General features: G+C 44.6%; 1 protein-coding gene and 1 non-coding gene across 4 annotated transcripts in view; both read right to left on the bottom strand.

Moving 5' to 3' along the window:
- G3bp1 (GTPase activating protein (SH3 domain) binding protein 1) overlaps positions 1-17,910 on the bottom strand; it is a 31,232-nt gene extending 13,322 nt beyond the window's left edge. Inside the window, exons 1-3 of one of the 3 annotated variants that reach the window (XM_030246043.1) lie at positions 17,766-17,909; positions 1,829-1,941; positions 7-449 (exon numbers count right to left, since the gene is read on the bottom strand). Coding sequence is in view for 1 of the 3 variants with exons in the window: in NM_013716.2 (NP_038744.1) it covers positions 7-88; positions 1,829-1,923 (177 nt within the window). In the remaining 2 variants the exon portion in view is untranslated. Of the gene's footprint in view, positions 1-6; positions 450-1,828; positions 1,942-17,765 lie in introns of all 3 variants that reach the window. The other 2 variants (NM_013716.2, XM_030246042.1) reach the window with 2 other exon arrangements.
- On the bottom strand, positions 4,738-4,861 carry Gm12238 (predicted gene 12238). Its single transcript, NR_028480.1, has one exon. It is a non-coding gene; the product is annotated as a predicted gene 12238 (small nucleolar RNA).
- Positions 17,911-18,124: the final 214 nt, after the last annotated feature.

The following is an 18,124-nucleotide window of genomic DNA, read 5'->3' as shown; positions in this document are numbered from 1 at the left end:
ACCCACCTTCTGCCCGTAGACTGCATCTGCTGGCTTCCCGTTGGAATCCAAGCCCCCGTGGGCATAGGAAGAGTTCTTTCCATAAAATCTGTACAAGAGAAGGCAATTTACTTCTCATCTTCAAGGACCCGGAGTGCAGGTACTTAGTGTTCAGGCTTGGTACCTATCCGCCTCACTGGCAGACTCACAGCGGGGACTGTTTATGTTTGTGCACGACAAGTCCATTGCACACGCCCGAGTGGGGACAGTCTCAGTCAATGAGGCATGAGGCATGTGTGTGGTTTTCAAGTCCCGACTTCCAAGTTTCAGGGTAGGTAGGATGATCATGTTGGGAAGGGCCTTGGAGTTTGTCAGCAAAGTCAGGCACTTAAAATCAAAGTCAAGTTCCTGTTTCCACTGAGGACAGACAGCTGCCCTGTCACGGACCTGAAGAGTCGGTGCCTTCCCACCTGAGAAGGCAGTGGGACAGTTGTCCTGTGCACAGGTGGTATAAATATTTATCCCTTTAGCCCTCTCTCATCTATGCACTCAATCACCATTTTCATTAAAAGAACATCAGAGAGATGTTCTTTAACAGCAAAATGCCAACCAAAGACCACTGAAGACATCTAAGGACAACTCCATAAACCCTTAAGAGAGCCCATGCTAGCGCTGTGGATCTGTATCCTGCTTCCATCTACCTTACCAAAGCACACTAACTTGCTACTTTTCTTTTTTTTCAAGACAGGTTTTCTGTGTAGCCCTGGTTGTCCTGGAACTCATTCTGTAGACCAGGCTGGCCTGGAACTCACAGAGATCCACCTACTTCTGGCTCCTGAGTGCAGGAATTAAAGGTGTGCACCAGTGCACACAGCACCTTATAATTTTCAAGCTATTAAAGGAACTCACTTCAGCAGCTTCTACTCTCTCCTCCAGGACCCTCTACAACTGCACCCTTGATGGACATGGAAATGGCAGAAGTCTTAGGCTATAACCGCATCAGTGAGACAGGCCTGTGTGCAGGGCCTTCCAGCTCCAGTTTAGACTTATGCTGATGCAGAGCCTGACACCACAACCTTAACTAACTTTCAATACGAGAAAGAAAACTGACACAAAACCCAGCAAGAAAAGGGAAAAGGAAGAGGTTAAAGACATGCAGACTGCTTCTGCTGCTCCAAAGTGAATCAAGATTTAAATCCTCTGAGCATCAGCAAGAGGAGACCAGCTTCTGAAATGTTTCACCAAAGGATTGTCAAGAGAAACAGAGACTGTTCTAGAAATGATAAACTTTAAAAAAAAAAATCCAGCCTGACTCAAGTAGAGAAACTATAGTGCAAATACGACTTGTGTAAAAAATTATCCTAAGTCCAGACAGTGTTATATAGTGCAACAGTGTAAGAATGCCAGATTCGGGGGCTGGTGAGATGGCTCAGCGATTAAGAGCATCAACTGCTCTTGCTAAGGTCCTGAGTTCAAGTCCCAGCAACCACATGGTGGCTCACAACCATCTAATGAGATCTGACGCCCTCTTCTGGTGTGTCTGAAGACAGCTACAGTGTACTTACATATAATAAATAAATAATTATTAAAAAAAAAAAAAAGAATGCCAGATTCGAGCCACCGCACTAGCAAACTAACACAGCTCTATAAAGTAAATCTGTCTTTACTGGGCGTGGTGGACACCTTTACCCCAGAACTCAGGAGGCAGAGGCGGGCAGGTCTCTCAATCCCAGGCTAGGCCAGGGCCGCAAAACATGGTGAGATCTTATGCTGTTTCTAAACCTCTATTTAGCGGTGCTTATTTGAAGAGCTATCCCACAACACCCCTCCTGGGCACTTGAGAGCACACCTGTGCAACATGTCCGGGGCCTGGTTCAGCAGAGTGTAGTACTGTCGCACAAACTCCCGCCCGACCAGCAGGGGACTAGGCTTCTCCATAACCATCGCTTTGGTGGGTTCAACCTGTAAAACAATACAAGTCAGTTAACCAATCACAAGAGCTTGAAAAGGACTGTGCTAAGCCAACTCAACACAGCATCAGCATTCCTAGGAATCTCAGATGCACCATGCCAGCTACCCTGGAACTCACTGTATAGACCAGGATGGCATGGGATTTGCCTACTTCAGCCTCCTAAATGTTTATCACACCCAGTTTAAAGTTTGAAAAGGAATAAGCATTATAAGAACAAACTCAGTCCAGTTTTTACGTCCCAATGTATTGTAATCAGATGAATACATGAGGAAAAAAAGTGTAAAAACTCACTATTCCAAATATTCGGTTTTCTTAATCTAGAGATAAAACCCCACCAGTACATATTTGCCAGCCCACAGTTATTAAGTTCCTAAGCAGCTCGCTTAAAGGCCTTCCAGTCCTTTTTTGTTCTGTTCCTCAAGAGACTGTTTCTATGTACAGCTCTGGCTGTCCTGAAACTTGCTTTGTAGATCAGGCTGGCCCTGACCTCAAGAGATCCACTGTACTGGGACTGAAGGCAGGCAGCACTCAGTCGTGCAGTGCTCCCACTACTCTGAGACCTCTCTTGTTTTCCCATCCTAGACTCAAAGACAACAACAACTCAGCTGGTACAGTCCATGCCCATGTACCAGTTACCATACTCTCTAGTCTACTTGAATCACAATAAAATGAAATAAAGTAACCAAAAGAGGCCATGGGGTAGTGAGTGGTACAGGCCTTTAACCCCAGCACTTGGGAGAGAGACAGGCAGATTTCTGAGTTCCAAGCCAGACTGGTCTCCAAGAGTGAGTTCTAAGACAGCCAGGGATATACATAGAAACTGTGGCATTGGGGCCCTGGGAGGGTAGAAGGGAGGGGCGTATGAAGAGTTACAGGGACTGGAGAGAAGGCTGAGCGGTTAACAGCACTGGCTGCTCTTCTAGAAGATGTGGGTTCAGTTCCCAGCAATCATCTGTAACTCCAGCATCCTCTTTAGGCACTGAGCAAAGACATGTTCCACAAAGACACAAAGAAGAGAAGTTAACTGGATATAGTGATGCATTCCTTTAATACCGGTTCTCGGAAACCAGAGGCAAGCAGGTCTTTGAGTTTAAGACTAGCCTAGTCTACAGCTCTACCTCCAGGCTAGCCAAGCCTATATAATAAGGCCCTACCTCAAAAGAAGACAAAGCCAAAATTTAAAAATATTTAACCCCAGAAATAAAAAATTCTTTCATTGATTTATTGTAAGATAAAGGAATATCAAAATCAAATATATAGCGTTAACAAGATTTTTTTATTTTTTTACTAAATCTAACAGCTTACAATATAATGGAAATGTGTAGACTTCTGTTTTACAAAGATACTTGTAAATCCTCAACATCCTCTGACATGACACGGTGCCTGCAGCAACCTCCTCCCTGTTCATTTTCTCAACTACAGTTCCTAGATGAGGTGCAGCATTCACAGCAGCGGCAGCTCTCCAGTCCCTAGACACTTCCTTACTACTACAGAGCTCAGTAACAAACTCAAGTCACAGTTCTCACTCAGGGACTCCCCAAAGCATACAGGACCCACAAGGCCGCCGCCACCTCCCCAAGGCTGTCCTTCCATCAGTGAGGACTGCTGCACAAGGGACTGCTCAGCCTGTAGAGGTCCATGCAGCCTTTGTAAGTCATCACCCAGGCTGGGATGAGCAACTGCCGAGGGAGCGACCAACAAGCTCATTGACTCACCAAGGCAGACATTTGCTTACATCGCCCCAAGAAAGCCACACAACACAGTCCATCTTATTTAAGAGATAAAATTACCCAACCATGCACGCAAAAGAAAGTGAATACAGTCTACTTACAGTATAAAAGGAGATCGGTTTCGTTACGGCTTTTGTTGTTTTGTTTTATAGTATAATGTATGGGCTTTGTCTGCATGTATGTCTATGTACTACATGAGTGCCTGGTGCCCTTGGAGGCCTCAGAACTAGTTATGAACAGTAGTGAGCTACCTACCCTGTGGGTGATGGAAATCAAATCCAAGTTCTGAGGAAAAGCAGATAGCACTCTTTTTTTTTTTAAAAGATTTATTTATTAATTATATGTAAGTACACTGTAGCTGTCTTCAGACACTCCAGAAGAGGGCGTCAGATCTTGTTACAGATGGTTGTGAGCCACCATGTGGTTGCTGGGATTTGAACTTCAGACCTTCGGAAGAGCAGTCGGGTGCTCTTACCCACTGAGCCATCTCACCAGCCCCCAGATAGCACTCTTAATCCAAGCCTTCTCTCCAACCCAATTTCAGTTTTAATCTATATACTTAACAGCAGCATAGCATTTACTACATATTAGGAAGAAATCATTTAACCCACTAATTTGGGAAGACATTGAGTATCTTAAAAGAATTATCAGACAACTTTTCCCAAGTACATCTCTGTTAACATTGGGTTTTCAAAGATAAAACACATTGCTTCCCTGTTTAAAATATGGGAGGGAGGCGGCGGCAGTGGTGCATAGTGAAGCATGCTTTTTTTTTAAAGATGTATTTATGTATTATATGTAAGTACACTGTAGCTCTCTTCAGACATCCCAGAAGAGGGCATCAGATGTCATTACGGATGGTCGTGAGCCATAGGTGCTGCCTTTAATTCTAGCACTCAGGAGGCAGAAGCAGGTGATCTCTGAGTACAAGGCCAGCCTGGTCTACAGAGTGAGTTTCAGGACAGCCAGGGCTACATATGGGAAGGGGAAATCCTTTCAAGTTCATTACTCAAACTTTGGGTTTACCACATGTGTCAGCTGTAATGAGCGGTGGTTTACTGTCCAGCCATTTCATATAGAGGGAGGACACTGCAAAGCCCTCTCTCTTCAGATCATGGCAACTTTAATCTATCCCATAAGCATAGCCACCAAAATCTATTATCAGTAGAAAATGTGGTAGTCAAATGGGACATCAAGGTTTTTGAGCAGGGCGAATGACATGGACCTAATAGCAGTCTGTACCCTTGCCTGGCTCATGTCGCTTATTTTCTCCTTTTTTCTTTTTTGAGCTAGAATCTTGGTGTGTTGCCTCCACTCACCTTCAAACTTCTTGGCTTGGGTGATCCCCATAATAGAATCATCATTGCTCAGCCTACTGTGCTTACACTACACATGGCTGCTGTGCGTGTGTGCGCGTGTGTGTGTGTGTGTTTGAGACAGTCTCACAATATGGGCCAAGCTGGCCTAGAACTCCCAATGCCCTGCCTCAGCCTCCATAGGGCTGAGTTGCAGCATGGTCCATTTCTTGCACTATTCTTGAATGTCTGACCCACTTACTTCATTTCACTAAGACCTGAATCCCAAGGGTTGTTCATTTTCCAACTACAGTTGTGAGATCAGGTATAGAATCCAGTCAGGGTAGTTCTCAATGAGACCCAAGGAAAAAAAGTCACAAATTTATTTAAAATATTTTTTAATGTATGTGAACCACATGTACACTTGGTACTTACAGAGTTACAAATACTTATAAGTCACCATGTGGGTGACAGGAACTGGTCTTCTGAAAGAATACCAGGTGTTCTTAACAACTAAACATCTCTCCAGTCCTGTTATTTTGTTTTTGTTAATTCAATTGTGTGGTTCTCCAACATGAACCTGGCAGATGACGTGACCAAAAAGGCCCTGCCTATGGAGCAGCTCCAGGAGGCACCAGGAGAGTGGTCTGCCTTCACAAAGACTGGGCTGTGCCGCAACCAGCAATAGAAACTCTGATCCCGAGTCAACAAAAATCATGAAGGTGAACTACCATAGACTGCACATTTGCCTGGCTGTCTACAATAACTGAGCTCAGAATCTGACTCCGGTCTTGAGATTTAAGGTAGCAACTGGAAAACTCTCCACCCCTCCTTAGAAAGTCTGCCGTCTGTGAACTCAGAGCACCGATGAAGTTACCGAGGTAACGACCTAGAGCGGCCTGCAACCTCAGCCATGATTCTCTTCTCCTTCAAAGACACCGGCAAACCTTGTATTACAAGAAAGAATACGCTGGCACCTCACTCCAAACCTGTGAGCAAGCACCTAGCTCCCCCTGAGTTCCCGCCCTGACTTACTCCAATGGTCTGTACCCTACAAGCAAGTAAGGCAAATAACACCCCCCCCCCAAAAGAACCCACAATAACTTGAACATCAGGAATTCTTAAACACCCTGGCTTGTGCTTGTCATCTCAGCTCGTAAGAGGCTGAGACAGGAGGATTGCCGAGTTTAAGGTAATCTACATTTTAAATTACTGTCCGACTAATTCACCTTCTTCTCTGAACCATGGATGACACAGCAGCCTTGAGAACGTGTTGACATTGCTCTCAAGCGAGTCAACTCTCAATTCTTCCAAGCAGACTGAGCCTATGTAAAACCCAGCCTGGCCCAGAATTCATTTTCCTCCAGATTTGGCCTCAACTACTGGATCAATAGGTTATCAGCACTCAATTCTGTCCAACCTAAAACAATTAAAAACCCCAAAACAATTCAGATTCTTTCCAGAAACAAACCTGCTCATGGTAACAAATGGAAACAATGCAAATCTGTGAAAATGGAGATGTTCTATTTAGGAGACCAAACCCCCCTGGAGCTGGAGGCCCCAAGGCTCCTTCCTTACTCAGCCAGAACTTCTAATTACACTGTGTCCTCTCCAAAGAGCTTTATAGAAATAGCTGCAGCTGGGCGCCTTTAATCCCAGCACTTGGGAGGCAGAGGCAGGCGGATTTCTGAGTTCGAGGCCAGCCTGGTCTACAAAGTGAGTTCCAGGACAGCCAGGGCTACAGAGAAACCCTGTCTCAAAAAACCAAAAAAGAAAGAAAAAAGTGAAAGATTAATAAGTAAGCCATTTTCACTTAACAAAGTGTAGCATTTCAATGTTTACAATTTGTTTTTTATGCGTGTGTGTGTGTGTGTGTGTGCGCGCGCGCATGTACGTACATACATACACCTTAGAGACCAAAATCCCCTGGAGCTGGGGTTACAGATGGTTGTGAATCACCTGATATGGGTGCTGGGAATCAAACTTCCACAATAACAGCAAATATTCTGAACCATTAAGCCATTTTGCCAACCCCTAACTTTACATTTTTATTAAGCAATCTGCAAGTCTCCAGTCCTTCAATAAACTTGGTCACTGGAATTAAGACCCATAGGATAGAATATCTGAGACTAGATAAGCCATTGACCTAGAGGAAAACCAAATACAACCTATCTGCTAAAGGAACATAGTGAAAAAATGACTCCTAATGGCCTTCTGCTATACTCATATATCAACCCTGCTCGGCCATTATCGGAAGCATCTTCCTACAGTAGATGGGGCCAAATACAGAGTCCCATAACTGGACAATGTACAGAGTGAGAGACCTTGGCACATTCAGTCCTAAATGGCTTGTCTCCATCAAATCCCTCCCTCTGGGCTAAGGGAACCCAACAGAGGAAGAAGCAGAAAGATTATATGAGCCAGTGGAGACAGGAGACACCAAGGAAACAGGGCTTCTAGACACAACAAAGCTGACACAAGAACCAGAGACTGTGGCAGCATACACAGGGCCAGAAAGAGTCCCAGTGTTAAGAGAGGACACAAGCCCCCACCCCTAACCAAGAAGCTCTCTCAGTAACTGATAACCACTCACAAAGGTAAAATAAGTTTTCGCTAACAGACCCTCACTTAAAAAGACACACTATGCCCAGCAGTCGATGGCTAGCACAAAATGAACTCAATGGTATTTTTGGAGGGTTTTTTGTTTCACAGTGCTTGCCTGGGCCTTTTTTTTTTTTTTAAACCTTCAACAGATCCTCTGGTTATATATGATGGTCTCCAATTTTGAATCTGAGCTTTCTGTGTGTCTGTGTTTCCCGTGCTTTTTCTTTGGCTGGTTTTTTTTCCAGTTTGTTTGTTGTTCTATTCTGGTCTTTGTTTTTATTTTACCTTATTTTACTTTACTACTACTAGATGCCTGTTTGTATTCTAATGAAAGAAAAAGAAGGGTTGTAGATTTGGATAGGTGGGAAAGTGAAGAAGATCTGGGAGGAGGTAGGGGATGGAAAAATGTAATCAAAATATACTGCATGAAAAAAATCCATTTGCCGGGCAGTGGTGGTGCACGCCTTTTGTTTGTTTGGTTGGTTTTGGTTTTTTCGAGACAGGGTTTCTCTGTATATCCCTGGCTGTCCTGGAACTCACTCTGTAGACCAGGCTAGCCTCCAACTCAAAAATCCACCTGCCTCTGCCTCCCAAGTGCTGGGATTAAAGGCGTGTGCCACCATGCCCAGCTAAAAAAAAAAAAAAATCCATTTTCAAAAAAGAAACTCAAATCATAAAACATACAGGACTGCAGGGGTGGGAGTCAGAAGTAGAGGGCTCACCTGCCAGATCTGGAGTCAGCCTCAGAGCCACAACAGAAAAAGCAGCAACATATTAACACACACACACACACACACACTTCCTATACTGGCTGGAATAGCTTGTACAGGCTTACAAGTTTGTACATACATTTTCAAAACTTCTCACTTGACCTCAGGTTGCTAGATCTCATAGCGTCTTTAATGAAATGGACAGAGCTGATTAAGGGTCCTCCCCCTAAGTCCGGACAGCCACCCCTGTCCACTCCAGTGCTGACACACGGGGAGCAGGACCGATGAAAGCCAGCCATCCCACCGCCAAAGTCTCAATAGCTCTGCTTACTCTTTCCAACAAAATCAAAACCTAGCATGTCAATGGCTCACTCTAAGTGGTAGTTCTAAAGTTTGAACAATAGAATATAAGAAGTTACTATCCACAGTGTACAGTGCTGCAAAACAAACATGTTTGGCATGAACAAGGCCCTAGGTGGGTTCAGTTCCCAGCACCAAAGACCAAAAACTACTAAAGAAACAATCCAGTTTGGGAATAGAGCACTTGCCTAGAATGCAAAGCAGGGCACATAATCAAAGCAGAACTAGCAATTCCCAGGAAGTACCAGACAGACAACAAACAAAACATTTAAAACCATCTCTTCTGGGCTGGTGAGATGGCTCAGTGGGTAAGAGAACTGACTGCTTTCCCGAAGGTCCTGAGTTCAATTCCCAGCAACCACATGGTGGCTCACAACCACCCGTAATGAGATCTGACGCCCTCTTCTGGTGTGTTTGAAGACAGCTACAGTGTACTTATAATAAATAAATCTTTAAAAATAAATAAATAAATAAATAAATAAATAAATCTTTTTAAAAAAAAAACTCTCTCTTCTTCGGGGCTGGAGATGGCTCAGTGGTTAAGACACACCGGCTACCTTTTCAGAGGTCCTGAGTTCAACTCCCAGCAACCACATGGTGGCTCACAACCATCTGTAGTGGGAATTAATGCCCTCTTCTGGGGTGTCTGAAGACAGAAACAGTGTACTCATACACATAAAATATATAAATAAATCTTTTTTAAAAACTATCTCTTCTCAGGCAATCAGTAAGTAACAAGCAAAGGTGGGTGCTGGACTATGAGGACAGAGTCTGGAAAGAATAATTCTCTCCTGGGCCCATCTACAAAGAACTCACCATAGCATAAGACAAAAAGAGACTTAACTGTTGCCTTCTATGTAAAATATAAGATTGGCAACATCAACGAGGAACTGGCTGAGCTTGCTTATACCACAGGACACTAAAGGAAAATAAAATAAAAATAAAATAAAAACCTTAAAAGCATCACTCCCAAAACTGAAAACCAACACTTACTACACCACAATAACAGGACTAAGGCCCGGTTTACCAGACTAACAGTCATACTCTGTATAATAATCAGGAAGTCAACACAGAAATCCAGGCGGAAGACGTTCACAATTGTAATCCCAGTTCTGAGTGAGCCCCAGCAGGAGGATCCTGAGTTCAAGGCCACCCTGGGTTGCAGAATGAATTTGAAACCACCCAGAAAAAGATCTAAAAAGCAATTTTAATAAAACAGGTCAACTGTTTTAAAAAGCACCATGTAGTACTGAGGAAAATGTCTCAACGCCATTTTCAATACCTGCAAAGTAAAGCCAGATAGATAGTTGTCCTTAGCTAAGAAAATAGCCAAAGGGATCCATGGAACTAACTTATCGCAACAGTGTTTGAACTGGGCTTGTGGCTCAGTGGCAGAGTGTCTAACCAGCATGAACAAGGCCCTGGGTTCAATTCTCCATACTGCAATAAACACACCTACATACTTATGACTAATTCCAAAGAACAGTACAAACACAAGTAAGCATACCTCATTCTTTAAGAAACAGTGATACAGTTTAATACACACACCCAAACAGCAAACTCAAGGGGCAGGTTGGGAGATGGCTCTGTGATCAAGAACACTTAGTGCTCACTCAGATCCCAGCACCAGCACAGGATAGCTCACAACTGCCTTTAACTCCAGCATCAAAGGTTCTAATGAGCCTAGTGGCCTCTGTGAGCACGCACAAGTTCACCTATCCCTTATTCTTGAAATGGGCCAAACCAAATCAGCAAACAGAAGCCAACCTTCCAAAGAAACTACATACATGGCAGTTAAGTTAACCAAGGACTCTTTTTTCCCCAGTGCTTGGTTGGAACTCAGTGAATGCTAGGCAGGCTTTTTCTCTAAGCAGGATCTCATTAAATTGTCCAGGCTAAACTGGAACCTGCTGGCTCAGTTTCCTTATCTAGGAGGGAACACACAGGGGTACTGGGAGTATTTTTGCAGGGATAAACAGTTTGCTATCTTGATTGTGCTGATAACTACATAAACATCAGATCACCCCTTTAAATGTATGTACTATCCCATTAGATCCTGATAAAGCCATCTTTAAATTTTCCCCTATACTAATAAAATCACCTGAAAAGACATTAAAATGGTTTCCCGAAAAGACAGAATGTAGCGGAAATCTACATGGGAAAATTAGTCTTTACACACCCCCAACCCTGGCTTTCTTAAAGGTAAGGTCTCACCCTTACCTTTACCACATAGAGCAGGCTGGTGTGGAACTGAAATATCTACCTGCCTGACTCCTGACTGCTAGGAATAAAGGTGTACACCACCATGCCAGGTTGATCATCTTTTAATATTTATTTACTATGCATGTATGTACACACACAAGCACCCATGCACATGAACACAGGAAATGAACTTGCTCAAGTCTTTTAAAAAGCAATGCAATAAATTATTCTCTACTTAGTGTCATTTTGACTATTTTACAAATGTATCAAGAGTAACAAAAAACAAATCTAAACATCTTAACAATGAGAATATAAAGGAGTTACCTGTGTTTGGAGGTATACATTGTATTTCAATGTTTGAAATAAGACTCAAACTGAAACAGTGACTTTCCAGAACCAGAACCAGAGTAACTTTGTTGCTTCTTTGTTGTCAATCTCTTCAGAAGCAAGTGTAGCCCAGTACTAGATGGGACAACCTGTCACCTAAGTCATCTAAATCCTTTGGACTCACTACCTGCCATAATCCCTCCAAAACTCTCTCTGGTGAAAGGCTAACTTTAAGTTGAGCTAGGCAAAACACCCCATTATTTAAAGCCAAGTAAGAAAATACTTAAGTAACAACAGAGAAACAGCCAGGCCTCAAGGAACATGAGCCCAGTTACTTGGGAGACTACAAGTTCAAAGCCTGTCTCGGCTCCAGAGTTCAAGACCAACCAAGGCAAGTGGCTCAAATCAAGAGGCCTGGGAACACAGCGTGCTCAGTGCTGGCCTATCATGTCCAAGGCCCTAGATTTACTGCCCAGTACCACAAAGAGAAAAGGAGGGGGCACAGTGATTATACCAACAAAACATTAACATACAAATCACCAAAAATTAGTTAATACTAGGCACAACTCAAAGAATCAAATACCATAAGGTCCCACTGATAAAATCAAATCACTGAATTATCAAGGGGAGCTGGGTCTACTGGAATCCCAGCATTTCAGGAGGTTGAGGCAGATCAAGGCTAGCCTGGGAGACAGAAAATCCTGTCTCAAAACAACAAAAATAAAGTAGTAGACAAAATAAATATAAATAAATAATGTAAATAATAATATAAATAGGGGGCTGGAGAGATGGCTCAGAGGTTAGGAGCACTGATTGCTCTTCCAGAGGTCCTGAGTTCAATTCCCAGCAACCACATGGTGGCTCACAACCATCTGTAATGACATCCAATGCCCTCTTCTGGTGTCTCTGAAGAGAGTAACAGTGTACTCATATAAAATAAATAAATCTTTAAAAAATATATATATATATATATATATAAATTGTAAAATTAAGTAGGAAAGCTTTAGGGAAATCAGACTACTAAAAAAAAAAATCATGAGGGGCTGGAGAGATGGCTAAGCTTTTAAGAGCACTAACTTCCAGAGGTCCTTAGTTCCATTCCCAGCAACCACATGGTGGTTGACAACCATCTGTAATGGGATCCAATGTCCTCTTCTGGTCTGTCTGAAGACAGCTACAGTGTGTTCATATAAATAAATAAAATCTTTAAAAAAAAAATTCATGGCTTCAAAACATGTGAGAGACACAGGCAGAAGAATCAAGCATTAGAAGCCAGATTAGGTTATAGGAGACCCTACATCAAAATAGATGGATAAATAAATCAATAAATAACCTAGCTGGGTGTAGTTACATAAGCCTTTGCCTTTTTTCTTTTTGGTTTTTCGAGACAGGGTTTCTCTGTGTAGTCCTGGCTGTCCTGGGACTCGCTCTGTAGACCAAGCTGGCCTTGAACTCAGAAATCCGCCTGCCTCTGCCTCCTAAGTCCTGGGATTAAAGTCATGCGCCACCAAGCCCGGCTGCCTTTGCCTTTAAAAGAGAACTAAGGAGGCAGAGGCAAGCAGATCTCAGAGTGCAAGAATAGCCTGGTCTACATAGTGAGAGTTTCTAACAAAACCCCATAAATGTTAGCAACTTTAATATACGTGCCTACAAACTCAGATTCTCTCTCCTAAAGGAAATAGTCCCACATCTCCCTTCCCTTGGGTATGAGCAGGACCTAACCAGAGTGGATAGGGAAACAGCCACTTCACTCTCCCCACACCATACAGGTACGATACAGTGCCATGGATGCCATAGGAGATTGTGGTATAGACCTCTGCAGTCCTCCCACAGAACCACTAACCCAATCCAGCCATAAGACAAACCCAAATACGACCCTAAGTGTCAAGGTCATGAAGGACAGAGAACAGAAACTCACAGATGAGAGGACACTAAGGAGACAAGAAGACTTTGGAATGGATCCTGAAACAGAGAAAGTACATTGCAGAAGCACCTGAGGAAACCAAAATAAAGCCTATGTCAACAGAGTTTACCAATTTGTTATAAGTACACATTGACTGCATAGGATGAGGTAGGCAGACCTATTACGATTCTTTTAAAAATCTAGAACTATATCAGATACTAACTTTTCCAGGAAGTATCATCAGTAAGCTGGATAATTTGGGTGTTTTTCTCCCTGAGTAGCCCTGCCATTCCAAAGTTAGCGGAAAACTACTTAACCCATGTGTGGTAGCCCACTCCTTAACCCCAGCCCCAGGAGCCCAGGTAGCCTGTGCTGGACAGCAACACCCCTAAATGTAGGCTGTAACTCAAGGGCAGAACACTAGCCCAGCATGCACAGGGTCCTGGTTCTGGGTCTGGTTTGATTCCAAGCACCACAAAAAGAAAAACTGACAAAGGAAAAGGCATCTTACACTCAATTCTGAGTAAGAATTCCAACTCCTCAGATCCCACAATGTACAGGTGGACGTGCCAGCATTTTCTTTTTAAGATGGAGTCTCACGTAATCCAGGCTGGCCTGAACCCCGTAGCCCAAGATAACCCTGAGACCATTTTTCAAACACCAGAAGTACCTGGGGTTGTGGTTCAGTAAGAGTCAATTCGAAATGGGGTCCTGGTTTTAGTCTGCCACAGCAAATAACGGCCTAGTGACCAGAGAAACGCATTGCTTGTTGCCTTTTACACCTAAAATGCAGCACCCGCTAAAGAACAGCATTGCAAAGCCTTCCTGGGCTGCAGCTTTCTTCCCACTCAGTAATGCAGTAATGCAAGTAATGCAAGTAATGCAAGTATTCACCTGGCTAGCAGCTCGGCTTTCCCAAATAAAGTTGCACATTTTAAAAAAATAAAAATAAATAAAAAATAAAAACAAGTAGAGAATAGTAAATATTTCTAGCTAAGTAGAGAATAGTGAGTATTTCTAGCTAACAGCCAGTAGTTACCAGCTCCAAGTGGGGTGACAGCTGCTGACTCTAAATTTAACTCCTGAGGTTGGACGAAGGTTCTCCCGAGCTTGGGCAAAGGTTCCCCACTAACTGTGACAACTACAGGGGAAAGGGGACATTATTTCTTTCTCTCAAGACAGGGTCTTACTGTGTAGCTCTGGCTGGCCTGGAACTCACTATATAGACAAGGCTGGTGCCTGGAACTCAAGAGCTCTCCCTGTCTCTGCCTCGGAGTCCTGGAGTTAAAAAAAGTGCACCGCCACACCTAGCTTGATCTGCCTACTTGACAATTACCCCTCTCTAGGTCAGCAATGTAATATAAACTCTACAGCACACAACTCTACTTCAGCACTAGAACTTAAACTTGGTTTGGGTTACAAATTCAGTTTTCTATTAAACCTGTTACCTTGGACTAATTCATTAAAAAACCATATGCTAGCCGGGCAGTGGTGGTGCACGCCTTTAATCCCAGCACTTGGGAGGCAGAGATGGGAGGATTTCTGAGTTCAAGGCTAGCCTGGTCTACAGAGTGAGTTCCAGGACAACCAGGGCTACACAGAAAGACCTATCTCCAAGTGGGGAAAAAAAAGAAAAACCATATGCAAGTGTAAACCTTATTTAAAAAACCTAAAGCCCGAAAACAAAAACAAAAAAGCTGGGTTTGGTGGTACACACCTTTAATCCCAGCACTCGGGAGGCAGAGACAGGCGGATTTCTGAGTTCAAGGCCAGCCTGGTCTACAAAGTGAGTTCCAAGACAGTCAGGGCTATACAGAGAAACCCTGTCTCGAAAAACCGAAAACAAAACAAAACAAAAAACTTAAAGCTAACCTATGCCTTGTGCTTTCCATCGAGTTCAGAAATACAGGGAAGCCGGGCGTGGTGTCACACACCTTTAATCCCAGCACTTGGGAGGCAGAGGCAGGCGGATTTCTGAGTGCGAGGCCAGCCTGGTCTACAGAGTGAGTTCCAGGACAACCAGGGCTACACAGAGAAACCCTGTCTCAAAAAAACAAAACAAACAAACCAACAACAGAAATACAGGGAAGGGCTAGAGAGATGGCTCAGTGGTTAAGAGCACTGACTGCTCTTCTGAAGGTCCTGAGTTCAAATCCCAGCAACCACATGGTAGCTCACAACCATCCATGAGATCTGATGCCCTCTTCAGGGGTGTCTGAAGACAGCTACAGTGAACTTAGATATAATAATAAAATCTTTTTAAAAAAATACAGGAAAATCTAGTATATAAAAGATGACAATTTTGAAAAAAAAAAAAAGCCAACCTGCTTTCAAGCAGGGTCAAGAACAGACATTTCTAAAAATCTAATGCTCAGGCACTATACTGACAGCTGATAACTAAAAACCAGAATGTGAATTAAAAGAAAAGAAACTAGCCAGATGTGGTGGCGCACGCCTGTAATCCCAGCACTTGGGAGGCAGAGGCAGGCGGATTTCTGAGTTCAAGACCAGCCTGGTCTACAAAGTGAGTTCCAGGACAGCCAGGACTATACAGAGAAACCCTGTCTCGAGACAAAAAAAAAAAAAAAAAGAAAAAAGAAAAGAAAAGAAAAAGAAACTGCGCAGTGTAGTACCTGTTAGAACCTTAGCTCAAAAGACACCTCCACCAGCAGTAACCTCTGACCTGCTCGGAAGGGAGCAGCCAAGGCGGTCAGTCACTGCTTCAATTCACTGCTTTCTGACACTGAGCTAAGGAGTCAGTTTCTATCTATCCCTATCCTACTAAGCACCTGCCTGAGGCCAAGAGTCTTTTGAATGTGTGGGGATGAGATTAATAGCCATCCCCTTCAATTCGATCATTTCCCCTTGATATATCTGACCTCAGTAACACTACCTGGACTCAAACTTCCCAAGTTAGAAAGCAGGTCACTGCCTTATTTTAAAAGGTGATGAATTACTAACATTCGCCTACCCCTCCGTGCAGGTTAAGTAGAACCCGTTCCAAGGAAACAATGTTATATTCAGAAGCAAGGCAGTTAAATTCAGCATGCATCCCCACAGCGTTTGGTTCTTCGTTGCCACTTTGTTAAATGTCAGTGGTCTTTAACTTTTTGCAAGGATGTGCCCCTCAAGAACTAGTCCTGAAACTTCTGTTGTAGTCTTCGATGTGAAACATCTGCCATTTAACGTGCTTTCTAGCCAGGGGTTAAAGGCAATCCTCAGCATAGAAAGATAGGCTGACCACAGATCCTTGAAAATAGCTTTGCAACCCGTAGAAGTCAAACCAAGTAAGTACTAAAATAAATTACTCGGTTGGGCTTAGTGGAGGCACCTTAACTCTTGGCACCGAGAAGATTCTGAGATCCTCTTGAATTCCAGGCCAGGAAGGGCTCCACAGTAAGAATTTTTAAAAAAGGCAGTTGATCATCGATGGTTCGGCAGGAGACCTAATGGCTGTGCTTGCCAACAAACCCAATCGGTGACTGTGACCCACTGCACAATAACTGGACACTGGACACCATCCTCTCCCCAGCAATTTCAGATGTGACTTATTTTTGTGGCTCTGGTGACTGAACCCGGGGCTTCCTGTATTCCATGCCAAGTGCTCCACCTCTGCACTGAAGCCCGGGCCGGTCCTATCCAATTTCAAACTTTAACTTCAACTCTTGTAAGAATTTAAACACTTTGTTTCCTTGGACTTACGACCTTCTCAAACAAAGGTTTTTTTAATCTAAGTTTGTTCTGATTCACAACTAAAACATTCTAAGTTAAAAAGGGGTCTTGAAGAGTCAAGATCTAATGTCAGAGTTTGACTTCCTGTTGGCGGGAATTTCCCGTTACCTCGAGGTGCGTTTCGGACCTGCTGAGAGGCACACTCGATTACATTACACTCACTGTATTTTTCTCTATTTTTCCCAGAAGCTAACTTGGAGGCGCATCTATCTATCTATGTAAGTGCGAAGAAAGCTAAGTCTTCCTTTGTCATTCAAAACCCCACTCCTAATCTCTTCTCTGGAGTCCCCCACTGGCTCGCAGATGCCACCACGGGACTTCTTATACTGGGGTTTGCACCTCAGATTCAAGAGCTCAGTGGCCGATGGTGTCCCACAGCCACGTAGCCTGCACAGATGCCTGTCCTTTCCCTACAGAGGGCCTTGATTCCACCTCGTTCTCCTGTTGACTGGACCTACCTGATTGCACCCAGGTGACCGGGAAGGGCGGGAAAAAAGGGAACTCTCGGCATAGTGCAGGGGGAAACAGTGGGGGGATTGGAGAGATCACGTCTTGGCGTGGCTGTCTCTGCACCACTGAGCCCTTGAACCCGGGGTCGCGCGCCTCCGTTCTGCAACCCTGGGAGGCGCGATCACGCTCTCAGCTTGGGCTCCCCCAACCCCCATCCCCATATCCGAAGGCTTCCTTAGGGTCCAGGCCCAGCTATACCATCCGGAAGAGCCGGCGCGCGCCAGAGAATGCGCGTGGAGCACGCAGGGCCGGCCAGACGCGTGACGCCCGCCGTTGGTGCGGTGGACCACGCGCGGGCCCTAAAGCGCAGGCAGGAGGCCGCGCCGGCCGTTGGTGGGGGTGGGGACGCGCCGCGCGGTCTCCCGGGGCGCCCCGCTCGCGGCCGCAGCTCGGCTCATGCCCGGCCCGCATCCGATCAGCCCCACCCGCGGGCCCAAGTACCTGCGCGGCTGAGCGGGAGGACAGGGCTGCTACGTGGGAGGAGGTGGCGGCGTCCCTCGCGCGATGCCGCGGCACGCGTGCCCGCCGCCCGCTATATAGCCGCGCTCAGCCGAACCTGCTGCTCCCGGTCGCATGCAGGGACCAATGGCCGCCTCGCCACCGCGCCCCTTGGCTATGATTGGACAGCGTCTTTGTCTAGAGGCCGAGCTCCTGAGTGGCTGCCGCATCTGCCTATAACTGAAGGAGCTAGAGCCCAGATGGACACGAAACCTCGCCAATACTCAGATGGTCTATAAAAATGAGGGCGGGATGCACTGAGAGCGACACTCAGACAAGCCAATAGTTGCATGCACCCGTTC

Source organism: Mus musculus, chromosome 11, assembly GCF_000001635.26.
Source record: "Mus musculus strain C57BL/6J chromosome 11, GRCm38.p6 C57BL/6J".
NCBI classification, from domain to species: domain Eukaryota; kingdom Metazoa; phylum Chordata; class Mammalia; order Rodentia; family Muridae; genus Mus; species Mus musculus.
Note: the sequence above shows the minus strand (reverse complement) of the source record. Positions and strands in the feature narration are given on the sequence as shown.